This window comes from Ascaphus truei, chromosome 10 (assembly GCF_040206685.1).
Source record: "Ascaphus truei isolate aAscTru1 chromosome 10, aAscTru1.hap1, whole genome shotgun sequence".
In the NCBI taxonomy this organism is placed as follows: Eukaryota; Metazoa; Chordata; class Amphibia; order Anura; family Ascaphidae; genus Ascaphus; species Ascaphus truei.
The window spans coordinates 29,370,730-29,384,923 of record NC_134492.1 but is presented as its reverse complement, the minus strand read 5'-3'; the positions used below and the strand labels follow the sequence as shown (position 1 = coordinate 29,384,923).

The window sequence follows — 14,194 nt, the reverse complement described above, 5'->3', positions numbered from 1 at the left end:
TGCAGTCAAAAGAAGCCAAACGTCCTGGATTTATAGGGTTGTCCCCACAGCAACCTGACTGCCGCTGTTCTCATAGGGTTGCCTACAGTGCATCCCTCGCGCACTCTGAACCTGCCCATCTAGCGGGTTCTCACTGACATTCTAGTTCCCTCGCAAGTGGCATCTCATCCCTCTTTTGCCGTGGACCACTAAGCTATGTGTCTCCCCATTGAAGGGGAACTACCAAGGGATGTAGTCTTGACAGTATTGTTTGTCAAGTACCATGTATCTCAATACCTGTACAGTGTTTTAGACGGCTGTCAAGAAAGCACCTTCATTGTTTTATAAAAATTCCTGGCGCACAACTTTTTCCTATCCTTTTATTTACGCCCAGCTTGCGCCTACAGAGCACCCTGCAAAGGACTGAGCACTGCCATTGTACATACTTAATCTGAGGTGACCTCCTGTAGAGCCAGGTAAAGAAGATTACACGTGTATCTGCAGTGATCTAGAGATGACCCCCAATGTATGTTGAAGGTCGGAGCACCATCCATGGTTTACAGAAGATCTTCAAACACATGCTGGTTGTACCAGAGCAAACTGATAACATTCTCTGCTTCTTGGTGTGGTGACAAATGACATCCAAGCTGTAAAATTGGTGACAATGAGAATCTGATTGGAGTCCTGATGAGAGCACACCCTAGGAAGGCCATGGCGTGCTCTGCATTAGAACTCGCTCTCACTTCACAGCAGACGCAGCGTGCTCCTTGTGCATACAGACTTTGCCTTTTTGCATACTGTATTCATCAATCATGTTGAATGAAAGAATACATTTTGACGTTGGCCCTTTAAAGTTCATGGGGTGTGGAATCTGCATGAGCTGCACGGCGCCGTATGCGAAATTCTCCTCATGCTCAATGCATGTGGATTGGATTATTTCATTACTTGTGTACATCTGGTTTACAGAAGACGAGAATAGTGATATACGAACATAAATGTACAAAATAGATTTCACAGAGTGTGCTGTATGAATGAGAAGAGTTTGTGTAACAATATGGAAGATTGGAGAGCGTGTAGAGTGATGTGGGAATGACCCTGGTGAAGTGGAGTCTGCATTTAGCCTGTGCAGAGTGATCTCACTTGACCCAGTAGTGTGGCTCTAGGTATTTTGGGCTGGGGAGTTCTGTTCATATGAATTTGATGCTTTCATTCAGGGATATCCAGCTGCCTTCATCTGAGGGGACTTCTTCCGGCCCTATAACTTCCTGAAACTCACAGCTGGCAGGAGAGATGAGTCAGAACAAGATGTGCGTGGGACTCCAGTGGCATTGCTGTGGGGTTTGGCCCCTTGCTCATCAGAAACCAGATGGAGTAAGAGCCAGCAAAGTGACAGTAAAACCAGTGCCCTGTAGCATAATTTTCCCTTTCTGTGTTCATAGCTGTGTATCTGTATGCAGAGAGGTGTATATTTGTGCAGAGCAATGTATATGTGTGAGTGGTGTATATTTACAGAGCAATGTATGTTGGTGTGTACAGTTGGGTCCGGAAATAATTGGGCACTGACACAATTTTCATAATTTTGGCCCTGTACGCCACCACAATGGATTTGAAATGAAACAACCGAAATGCAATAGAAGTGCAGACTTTCAGCTTTAATTCAAGGGGTTGAACAAAAATATCGTATGAAACGTTTAGGAATTGCAACCATTTTCATACACAGTCCCCTTATTTCAGGGGCTCTAATGTAATTGGTCAAATGAACACAATCATAAATAAAATGTTCATTTTTAATACTTTGTCGAGAATCCTTTGCAGGCAATGACTGCTTGAAGTCTGGAACGCATGGACATCACCAAACGCTGGGTTTCCTCCTTTGTGATGCTTTGCCAGGCCTTTACTGCAGCTGTCTTCAGTTGTTGTTTGTTTGTGGCTCTTTCTGCCTTACGTTTTGTCTTCAGCAAGTGAAATGCATGCTCGATCGGGTTGAGATCAGGTGATTGACTCGGCCATTGCAGAATATTCCACTTCTTTGCCTTAAAAAACTCCTGGGTTGCTTTCTCAGTATGTTTTGGGTCATTGTCCATCTGTAAAGTGAAGCGCCGTCCTTCGCTGAATCTGAGCAGACTATATATCCCTATACACTTCACAATTCATCCGACTGCTTCTGTCTTCTGTCACATCATCAATAAACACTAGTGACCCAGTGCCATTGTAAGCCATGCATGCCCATGCCATCACACTGCCTCCACCGTTTTTTACAGATGTGGTATGCTTCGGATCATGAGCCGTTCCAAGACTTCTCCATACTTTTTTCTTCCCATCATTCTGGTACAGGTTGATCTTGGTTTCATCTGTCCAAAGGATGCTGTTCCAGAACTGGGCTGGCTTTTTTAGATATTGTTTGGCAAAGTCTAATCTGGCCTTTCTATTCTCGAGGCTTATGAATCGTTTGCACCTTGTGGTGAACCCTCTGTATTTGCTCTCGTGAAGTCTTCTCTTTATGGTAGACTTGGATAATGATATGCCTACCTCCTGGAGAGTGTTCTTCACTTGGCTGGATGTTGTGAAGGGGTTTTTCTTTACCATGGAAAGGATCCTACGATCATCCATCACTGTTGTCTTCTGTGGACCTCCAGGACTTTTTGTGTTGCAGAGCTCACCAGTGCGTTCTTTTTTTCTCAGAATGTACCAAACTGTTGATTTGGCCACTCCTAATGTTCCTGCTATCTCTGATGGATTTTTTTTTCTTTTTTTTTTTGCAGCCTAAGGATGCCCTGTTTCACTTGCATTGAGAGCTCCTTTCACCGCATGTTGTGGATGCACAGCAACAGCTTCCAAATGCAAATGCCACACCTGGAATCAACTCCAGACCTTTTACCTGCTTAATTGATGATGAAATAACGAAGGAAAAGCCCACATCTGTCCATGAAACAGCTTTTGAGTCAATTGTCCAATTAGTTTTTGTCCCTTGAAAAAGAGGGGGGAACATATTAAAGAGATGTAATTCCTAAACCCTTCCTCCAATTTGGATGTGAATACCCTCAAATTAAAGCTGATAGACTGCACTTTAAGCCCATATTCATTATTTAACTGTAACTTGAATTTATTTTGGTACACAGCCGAAATAACAAAACTTGTATCAGTGTCCAATTATTTCCGGACCTAACTGTATATGTACATAGTTGTGTATACTTGCAGAGTAATGTGTATCGTAGTGTATATGTAATAGGGTTGCCATGTGTCCAGTATTGAACTGGACTGTCCTGTATTTGGACACTGTCCAGATAAAAATTAGAGGTAATACTGGACAAGTATGTGTCAGGTAATAACTCTCTGGATGTAGTGACCTGATCAGCCCTCGAAGCCGCGGGATGTTCCCGAACAGGGATAAACGGGCTGTTGCTAGGGGGCTGTGCAGCTTCCTCTATTCTGATTGGCTGCTGCTGGGTAGTGCAGCCAATCAGGAGGAGGTAGCAGGAGCCTGAGGGGGACAAGGAGAGGAGGAAACAGCATGGAGAGGTGTCTGTATTTTGAGAAGCCATCTGGCTTCTCGGGATGTACAGATCAGTGCATATTTGTACAGTGGGGTACAATTGTAGAGCTGTGTATATATGTGTATCTGTGCAGTAGTGTACACTTGCAGAGCAATGTATATATGTGTAACCCTTCTTGCCTGGCACTAAAAGAATTTGCATTGAGTTGAACTATATACATTGCATTGTTCAGTCTCTCATACCTGTTCAGGTTGCTGGGTTGGTGCAGGCTGGGGGTGGATATGCAGATAGAATAAGGATGGTTGCCAGGGACTTTTATAGTACAAACGAGCTTTATCCACATCCGTTAATAATGCTCCACGTACAAGAGCAGGCTTCACATAAACATTAACTTGTGACCAGTGCCAGATTTTCCGTTAGGCCGTGCCTAGGGCGACAAAAATTTCCACCCCATATACTCTTGCCGCGCTCTCGGGTCTGATTGGAAGTCGCTTTTGTTGTGGCCGCCTCCTTACCTGGCGCCCCCCTCCTTCTGAACCGCGGCGTCATTCGACGTCTCCAACGTGACATCTCGTGGCGTCTCATTGCCATGGCAACGTGATGTTATGATGTGGCATTACCATGGCAACGTCCGCTGCGTTTCAGAAGGAGGCGGTGTGAGTGGGACAGTACTGTATATATCAGCACAGGAGAGGAGCGGGCAGTACTGTATATATCAGCACAGGAGAGGAGCGGGCAGAACTGTATTTATCAGCGCAGGAGAGGAGTGGGCAGTACTGCATATATCGGCGCAGGAGAGGAGCGGGCAGTACAGTATTTATCAGCGCAGGAGCGGGCAGTACAGTATTTATCAGCGCAGGAGAGGAGCGGGCAGTACAGTATTTATCAGCACAGGAGAGTGGGCAGTACTGTATTTATCAGCACAGGAGAGGGGCGGGCAGTAGTGTATATATCAGCGCAGGAGAGGAGCGGGCAGTACTGTATTTATCAGCACAGGAGAGTGGGCAGTACTGTATTTATCAGCACAGGAGAGGGGCGGGCAGTAGTGTATATATCAGCACAGGAGAGGGGCGGGCAGTACTGTATCAGCACAGGTGAGGAGCGGGCAGTACTGTATTTATCAGCACAGGAGAGGAGCATGCAGTACCGCATATATCAGCACAGGAGATGAGCGGGCAGTACTGTATATATCAGCACAGGAGAGGAGCGGGCAATACTGTATTTATCAGCGCAGGCAGGAGAGGGGCGGGCAGTACCGTATATATCAGCTCAGGAGAGGAGCGGGTAGTACTGTATATATCAGCTCGGGAGAGGAGCAGGCAGTATTATAACAGCACAGGAGAGGAGAGGAACAGTACAGTATATATCAGCACAGGAGAGGAGCGGGCAGTACTGTATATATCAGTGCAGGAGGAGAGGAGCGGGCAGTACCGTATATATCAGTGCAAGAGAGGAGCGGGCAGTACTGTATATATCAGCACAGAAGAGGAGCAAGCAGTAAGTACAGTATTGATCAGCGCAGAAGGGGAGCCACATTGTGACACCCAGGACATTGTAATGTGACACGACAGGGGACATTGTGATCTGACATCCGGAACATTGTGATGTAAAACGACAGGGGATATTGAGATGTGACACCAGGACAGGGGACATTGTGATGTGACACGGGACGAGATCAGCATTGACTGGTCCAGGCTGCAGACTGCTTTACGGCCGCCAGGTGTCGCTGCTCCCCTCTCTAGACACGTGTGTCACAGATGGAGCCTCGTCCTTTTAGTTGAGACCCTGACTCGGGAGGATCCGGGAGGTCCCGATCAGGGACACAAGTGCGACACACAAGAGAGCCCGGGGTGACATGAGACAACAGAGGGTTGCAGAGAGAGCACTGTCCCTTGGGCAGCAGGCACATCACATAGGATTCAGTGTGTCACTTGTGTCGCCTCCTGGTCGGACTGTAGGACATGCAGTGACACCCGGAGTGGGTGCCCCTTACAATGTGCAGTGGGTGCGGTGCAGGGACACACGCCGTGTATACCCTGTCACTGCTGGGGGTGTGTACATCACGCTGAGGAGGAGTCACCTCCTGTGTGCTCCCTCCATCCTCACTCACTGCTCCCCACACCTGGCACTAGCATCCCCGGGGGCCATGTGGAGTGTCAGCTCCTGAGACAAGATTCATCCCCAGGACATAGGAGGACAGCTGGGGTAAAGTGATCCAGAGTATTACCAGAGCAGCATGAAGGGTGAGTCGGACTGATGGGACGTTCTTCTCAGCTTCATATTCTGGGCGTATGTATGTATGTGTGTGTGTATATGTGTATATGTATGTATATATATATAATATATATATATATATATATCACACACACACACACACACACACTGTTTTGCACTCGTTTTCTGTTCATGTAATGTGTAAGGTTTCCTAAAGTCCTGTTTTAATGCACATTTTATATTATCTGCTGGGATTCTATTATTTTTTATTTTTTTTAGCACTTTTGATATATCTGCTTGGTTTTTAAAAAAATATTGTTTTTGGAGTTGATAAAATTAGGTGTTTTTCTATCTAGAAAATACTCTTTTACTGCCAGATGATGCATGTAATATGATTTCAAGAAGAAATGACACCTAACAAGTAACATGCTTTTCACTTTCCGGTGTCTCTTTTTGGAAGAAGTATCAGTTTTGGGAAAAGATGCTGAATTTGGCATTAATGAGATCTCTGTCCCTGTCCCAGCATCAGTTGCCTTTATCATGGGAGTCGCAGACGGGTCACTTGCAGATAATTGTAAGATCTCAGTTCTGAAAATAGTTCGATGTTTTTGGACAAAACTATTTCATCTTAATCCGTAGTAAAGTAAATGTTGTCAGCTTAATGTATGTGATTCTAACTACAGGAGGAAACCAGACTCATTTTGTGTCAGTTTCCAGAGGTGACCCATGGCTGTATGTGACATAATAATAATAGCATGTTCTTGTATAGCGCTGCTAGTTTTGCGTAGCGCTTAACAGAGACATTTTGCAGGCACAGGTCGCTGCACCGTGGAGCTTACAATCTATGTTTTGGTGCCTGAGGCACAGGAGGATAAAGTGACTTGCCCAAAGTCACAAGGAGCCGACACCAGGAATTGAACCAGGTTCCCCGGCTTCAAACTTGGTGCCAGTCAGTGTCTTTCCTCTTTGAGCCCCTTCTACAGACGTGACAGTGTGACAGCGCTGAATGTCACCCTGTCCCCACGGTCTGGACAGAGCTGTGTTAAATAAAACAAACTTTTAGAGCTCTCATTGTTTCAGGACTTTATTTTTACATCATTCATGTTCGTAATGAAATTAACTTTAAATGTATTAATAAACATTCAGCTGGATCTGTCACAGGGATATGGGGCTGTGCGATAACACATGGGACTCCTTGTGCTGTATTTAGGGTTTCTGGATAGCCCTTCCTTGGGGCTGACACCCTCCTTTCTTCCCAAGCTTTCTGGATTCAGAATTGTGCTGAGTGAGTTTATTTGAGTGTAAATCACAGTGAGAGTTTATTTACAGTATGAGGTAATAGGCTGAATACATGAGTGGCTGTGAGACCTACACAATGCAGACAGTATCCTGCCTAGGTCTGTATATTGGTTATGTTATCATTTAGTGCCACTGGGGCTGGCACAGGGGGGGCATTGGTGTAATTATCTGAGCGTTAGGGAAGGCCGTTATCAGATCACTTACCGCTCTGTCTTTTACTAAACACAAGTGGTCAGAATGTGGGGCTCTTGCTTGTGACTGCGTCGTTCAGATGGCGTCTCCATCAATTTTCAGTGAATAAAACCCATTAAAACCTGCAGTGCTTTTTCTCTTTGTTCATTGTTGCAGTTTTGATTTAAAGCCTTACAGAGTTTTTTTTAGACTTGAGTTCCAATGATCTGAATGTCATTTACACTTAATCAAATGTTTTGCAAACTACACAATATAACAACTTGTTATCCCTATCATATCAGTATGACAGTGTGTGTAACAGTAGGACAGTGAGTGACAGTGTTACAGTATGACAGTGTGTGTGACAGTAGGACAGTGAGTGACAGTGTTACAGTATGACAGTGAGTGTGACAGTATTAGTGTGTGGATAGTAGGACAGTGTGTATGACAGTGAGTGACAGTGTTACAGTATGACAGTGTGTGTAACAGTAGGACAGTGTGTGTGACAGTGTTACAGTATGACAGTGTGTGTGACAGTGTTACAGTATGACAGTGTTTGTGTGACAGTATTACAGTGTGTGTGACAGTGTTACAGTATGACAGACATTATACGTCAGTTTCCCACTTCAAAGTTTAGATCAGTTTACAATTCTAATTCAATAAACAGAGAAGAAATAGCAGATTTTGGGAGCAGAGGAACGGAATAGTAACATCAAGATCACGCAGAGATTCTTTCTCTCCAGATAATGATTGGGTTAATTAGCTAAAACGTCAGCGGTTTGTGAGAATCTGCCTGATATGTGGGACATTTGACGATTGTTTCCTGATATTACTGCCCGAAAATGCTGCTCATTTATTAAAGTCTCCTGGCCGAAATTCAGGGGGAAATGATTGAAAGAAACGGTACTTTGTACTATAATGATTTAGCGTGTACCTGTATAGATCGGTTTCGTTGCCCCTTCATGCTTGGGACGCCTTCTATTTCCTATGTACCCTCAATCCCAGGGAGCACCTTTTTCTACTTTTGATACTAACCGTATAGAATACTACTAGGAGAGCGAGGTTTCCTTCTTTTTTTGTTAAAAATAATAAAATGACATTTCGCAGAAAATTCTAAGAAAACAGGGAATTAATTTTACACACATTCCCAGCTCGCTCAGACTCCTACACCCACCACATCATGAATATATTTATGTCAAAAAGAGTGCTACTGGGCTTGGCAAATGTATACAAAAAAAGACAGGGGTGCCCAATGCTATATCCAATTGACAAAACCTATAAAGTAATAAGTATAACGTTTATATACTTCAATAATAATATTTATTTGGTTATTTAGTTAAACCCTTTGGCCAAAGCGTCATAAGTCGACATACCAAACGTCAAGGTATAACCAAAATTAATGCAGGTCCTACACTACAATGTGAACCCTTCACTTTACCTCTGTATGAGGGGAAAGAACCATAGTAGGTCCTGTTCTTTGCAGCAAAGTGAAAAGACCTCCCAAGTTAAAAAGATGAAGAGGAGTGAGCTCTGGGGGGAGGTGTCACCTACCTCCATACAACTGTTTGTTTTAATTAATTAATTGTACACCACAGACGTTTTGGTCAGTTTGTCCAAGAAGGATAGAAAGAATTCCTCTATTTGCACTCGCTATCATTTCTGTGTAAAATACATATATTTGTTTATAATAGGTTTTGGATCGGCGAGGACTGTTAAAACCAAAAAATAATAAAATTTTATTACATCAAAAAAATATTACTAAAGTGACTCTGTGAAACAAATAATAGGTTTAAAAATCCTGTTCACGAGGGGGGTTGGCAGTGGGAGACTCTATATTGTATTTCAGACTATAAATACGCATTAATGTGTGTCTGTATGTTTAAATCCACTCCGACAGCTCAATATTATGATCAGTCAAAATGTAGATAAATAACTGCTCAGTATATTGTGGTGTTGTGTGTTTTTGACTGATCAGGTTATGAATTAAACCCCCAAAGATTTTGCCAGAATTTTTTTTTGCTGTCCTTGCTGGCGGAGATTAACAGCAGAGGCTGCAGAATCAACTGATTTTCATGGCATTTTCAGATGAACACAACATCCAATATGGCAAATTATGTAGTTAAATAATAACTGTTTTTCTTCTCGTACGTAAGGGTCATTTAGTTCAATTCTTTGGCCAAAGGGTTATAAGCCTGCAGCCCTGTCACGGGAAACCCTTTTCTGCCCGTCCTATACTACCTGTAGAAGAAAGTAACTGGATTGATGTAACTGCCTCAGGTGCATAGCGACTGTCCCACGCTGGGGAGACCTATAGCACCGGCACATCCTCCTAAAACAAGAAGGGACCGACGCTCCAGAGGTTCTCGTACAAAAAAAAAAAAGAATGTCTTTTTTATTTGTATGAAGACCTCTGGAGTGCTGGTCCCTTCTTGTTTTAGGAGGATGTGCCCTGTACTGTACTACCTGTAACCATTCCCTGTCTCCACCTGTCTCCAAGAGGAAGAGATGTCTCAGTAGACTGGTCATTCATATAACTTTATTCCATACAGCTCTTTTCTCCCAATGGGACTCAAAGCGCTTCACAATTACAGTATAGCGCGCGGTACGCAGCACAAAGCATGGTTACAGACACAGTCCCTGCCCCGTGGAGCTTACAATCTATGTTTTTGGTGCCTAAGGCACAGGGAGATAAAGTGACTTGCCCAAGGTCACAAGGAGCCGACACCGGGGTCCCTTTATTCAATCTCAATGTCATTGTTTACAGAGGGAGTGTATGTGCTCACTGAGCCGGTCCTTCTCCCATTCACAAGTCAATTGCAGGTGAGCTTGCTGGGACTGTGTTCATTTTCAGATGCAGAATTAACACATTCTCAATGACAATTTGAGGTGTCACTATGTTGTATTTAATATGTATTTTTGTAGTTATTTTTTTTTGGTCTTTTGGAAATTCATTGTTTTTTTGTTTTTTTTTATAAACCTGAAAGTTTTTTTTGTCTGTGAAACTTGAGATATATTATTATAGAAGATTTCCCCTGCTTGAAACTTTTGAGGTGTACTTCTAAGCATTATTCGTGCTAATTGCTTTACTGCATGTAAAATGGGGGAAGGTTTATTACTGTAACTGGTATATATCAGAGGTGGCCACTACCAGTCCTCGAGTGCACCCAACAGGTCAGGTTTTCGGGATATCTCTGCTTCAGCACAGGTGGCTCAGTCATTCTGACTAAGGCACTGATTGAGCCACCTGTGCTGAAGCAGGGATATCATGAAAACCTGACCTGTTGGTGGCCCTTGAGGGCTGGAGTTGGCCACTCTTGGTTTAAACGATTTTCAGTGCATTGCAAGTCATTCAAGTATTTGAAATCAAGGTTTCCCGTCTACACAATATACCCGTCAGATCTGTCACAGAGAAGAATTCTGTGCACACGGAAAAGATTTTCCTCTTTCAAATCTGGTGCAGTTTCTTTTTTTATCATCATTTTTTCCCCCCGATTTTCAGCCAGGAGACTTTGATAAATGACCCCAAAGTGCAGCATTTCGGGCAGTAATATCCGGAAACAATCATCATATGTCTCACATATCCTGTGACTTCTGTGTCACTTTGTAAAATGCCCCCAAAGATTGTGACAACCGGCAGATTCTCACAAACCGCAGCAGTTTTAGCTGATTAACCCCAATCATTAGCTGGAGAGAAGGAATCTCTGCATGATCCTGATTTGACAATTACGTTCCTCTGCTCACTAAAGTCATTGATTGAGCCACCTGTGCTGAAGCAGGGATATCCTGAAAACCTGACCTGTTGGGGGCCCTTGAGGACTGGTGTTGCCCACCCCTGGTATAAATACTGTTTTTGTCCTGCGGGGTTTCAGGGTCTCGTGATTAGTTTGACCCTCGGGTGCTATTTTAGTTACAATGTGTTTGCTGTGTATCAGACGCTGTGAATCTATCACACTTTGGAGTCTCGTTTGTTGCCTTAAGCTCTGACCAGGTCTGGGGTTTTCGTTTGCTTTGCAACGTTGTAGCACTTAATGAAAAGTGTCTCCGGAGACGCCTCTCCTGTAATATCGCTGAGGCTTGTAGGGGAGGTATTTTGCTGCTGCCCAGTACTGTAAATAAATGATACAGAACGAGTGAGCGAGGAAAGGAGTGTGAGCGAGTGGGCAAGGAGAGGTGTGTGAGCGGGGACAGGAGTGTGAGCGAGTGTGTGAGGAGAGGAGTATCAGCAAGTGAGCGAGGAGAGGTGTGTCAGCGAGTGAGTGAAGAGAGAAGTATCAGCAAGGAAAGGAGAATGAGAGGAGGAGAAGTGAGCGAGGGAGCAAGGTGTGAGGATAGGAGTATCAGTAAGGAGAGGAGTATGAGAGAGAGAGAGAGGAGGAGGAGAAGTTAGTGAGGAGAAGAGTGTGAGTGAGAAAGGAGAGGAATGTGAGCGAGGAGAGGAGTGTGAGTGAGGAGAGGAGGGGAATGAGGGAGGAGAGCGAGTGAGGAGAGGAGTGCGAGTGAGTGAGGAGAGGAGGCCGAGTGAGTGAGGAGAGGAGTGTGAGCGAGTGAGTGTGGTGAGGAGTGAGAGCAAGTGAGTGAGGAGAGGAGGGGAATGAGGGAGGAGAGTGAGTGAGGAGAGGAATGCGAACGAGCAAGTGAGGAGCGGAGTGCAAGTGAGAGAGGAGTGCGAATAAGTGAGGTGAGTGAGTGTGAGCGAGAGTGAGGAGTGCGAACAAATGAGTGAGGAGAGCGAGCGAGTGAGTGAGAGGAGTGCAAGCAAGTGAGGAGAGATGGACGAGTTAGTGAGGAGAGGAGTGCGAGTGGGTGAGGTGAGTGAGGAGATGAGGGCGAGTGAGTGAGTGTGGTGAGGAGTGAGAGTGACTGAGTGAGGAGTGTGAGCAGTGAGTGAGGAGTTACCAGCCGCTGTCAATCCTCCAGATTCCATTGTGAACAAATGTCATTGTATTTGGTTATAAATCTTTGCAAACCTGGAGAGATGTAACAAACCCTCCAGGTAATCTGACAGTTTGTTGTTTTATAAAGATAAGCTCAAGAAATATTCCTGTATTACTCCTCATCCTCCTTCTCCTCTTTTCACCCCCTTATCCTCTTCCTCTCTCCCTGCTCTTCTCACCCTCCTTCTCCTCTTCCTCTTTCACTCCCATCCTTCTCCTCTTCCTCTCTCACCCCCATCCTTCTCCTCTTCCTCTCTCACCCCCATCCTTCTCCTCTTCCTCTCTCACCCCCATCCTTCTCTTCTCACCCACCTTCTCCTCTTCTCCTTCTCCTCTTCCTATCTCACCCTTCCTTCTCTTCTCACCCCCATCCTTCTCCTCTTCCTCTCTCACCCCCATCCTTCTCTTCTCACCCACCTTCTCCTCTTCTCCTTCTCCTCTTCCTATCTCACCCTTCCTTCTCTTCTCGCCCTCTGTATCCTCTTCCTCTCTCATCCCCTTCCTTATCTTCTCACCCTCCTTCTCCTCTTCTCACCCTCCTTCTCCTCTTCCTCTTTCACTCCCATTCTTCTCCTCTTCCTCTCTCGCCCCCATCCTTCTCCTCTTCCTCTCTCACCCCCATCCTTCTCCTCTTCCTCTCTCACCCCATCCTTCTCTTCTCACCCACCTTCTCCTCTTCTCCTTCTCCTCTTCCTATCTCACCCTTCCTTCTCTTCTCACCCTCCGTATCCTCTTCCTCTCTCACCCCCTTCCTTATCTTCTCACCCTCCTTCTCCTCTTCTCCTTCTCCTCTTCCTATCTCACCCTTCCTTCTCTTCTCACCCTCCATATCCTCTTCCTCTCTCACCCCCTTCCTTATCTTCTCACCCTCCTTCTCCTCTTCTCACCCCCCTTCTCCTGTTCCTCTCTCACTCCCCCTCCTCTCACCTACCTGGCTTCGGTGGATCAGGGCAGCAGAGGAGGAGGACAGCGGGCGTAAGCGGGAGAAGAGGACAGAGGAGGAGAATGCCAGGCGACGGTGGAAGAGGATGGAGAACGGCATGATCAGGGCAGCAGAGGAGGAAGACGGCAGACTGAGGACCATGTGAGAGGAGCAGGGCGACACAGGAGGATGGCCAGGGAGGAGAGCTCGGTAGCGGCGGCTGACACTGGAAGTCAGTAAAGACTTCCGGATCGGACCGCTGTGGCGCGCTCCTCCCCAGCCGTCCTCCTGTGCTGCCCTGCTCTGCTCACATGGTCCTCTCTCTTGTCGCGCGCCTCCCGCCATCTTCCTCTGCTGCCCTGCTCCACTCCTGCCTCCATCATCTTCTCCCGCTGCCGCTCACTTCCCTGCTCCACTCCTGCCCCCGTCCTCCAGCCTCTTCTCCCGCTGCCGCTCACTGTCCTGCTCCTCTGCTGCCGTCGCCCCCCAAAGTGTGCCCCCCTCCCCCCGCCGCTGTGTTATTCCGATGGGCCATTAGGAATCTCACAGAAATGTTGAGGCATTTACTGTGAGACTGCCCCAGAATCTCCCAGAATCTCCCAGGTAAGTGTTCTAATACTGGTGGCTGCATCTGTAGGTGGTTTGTAGGATCCTTGTCCCGTTTGTAGTATAGAGGGGCGTTGCAATTACATCGTAGCATCACGGCGCTTTCTCTTTTTTCTCTCCTGCAAAGTATCACGGCGTTGTCATTTTGATGCAGCCGTATGATTGGTGTTTGATCCCTGCAGCGTGTCCCCAAACACTAGAAGAGTAGACAAGAAATCCAAATCGTGACTATGGACAAGTGTTTTTTTCAACCAGGGTTCCCCAGGCATCCCTAAAGGGTTCCCTGTAAAATGGCACCAAATACAGAAGAATTTACAATGCGTCTGATCTTAAACACGCTATTAGAGAGGGTTGGGGTTCCTTACAATGCATCTGTTCTCAGACGCGCTATTAAAAAGGGTTGGGGTTCCTTACAATGCATCTGATCTCAGACGCGCTATTAGAGAGGGTTGGGGTTCCTAACAATGCATCTGATCTCAGACACGCTAGTAGAGAGGGTTGGGGTTCCTTACAATGCATCTGATCTCAAACGTGCTATTAGAGAGGGTTGGGGGTTCCTCAGAATTTCATAGGGT

General features: G+C 45.7%; 1 protein-coding gene across 2 annotated transcripts in view; it reads left to right on the top strand.

Moving 5' to 3' along the window:
- Positions 1-5,044: 5,044 nt before the first annotated feature.
- GLIS1 (GLIS family zinc finger 1) overlaps positions 5,045-14,194 on the top strand; it is a 141,525-nt gene continuing 132,375 nt past the window's right edge. The window contains exon 1 of one of the 2 annotated variants that reach the window (XM_075616368.1): positions 5,045-5,716. In XM_075616368.1, coding sequence (XP_075472483.1) covers positions 5,710-5,716 — 7 coding nt within the window. In that variant the 5' untranslated portion in view covers positions 5,045-5,709. The remainder of the gene's footprint in view (positions 5,717-14,194) is intronic. The other variant, XM_075616367.1, reaches the window with a different exon arrangement.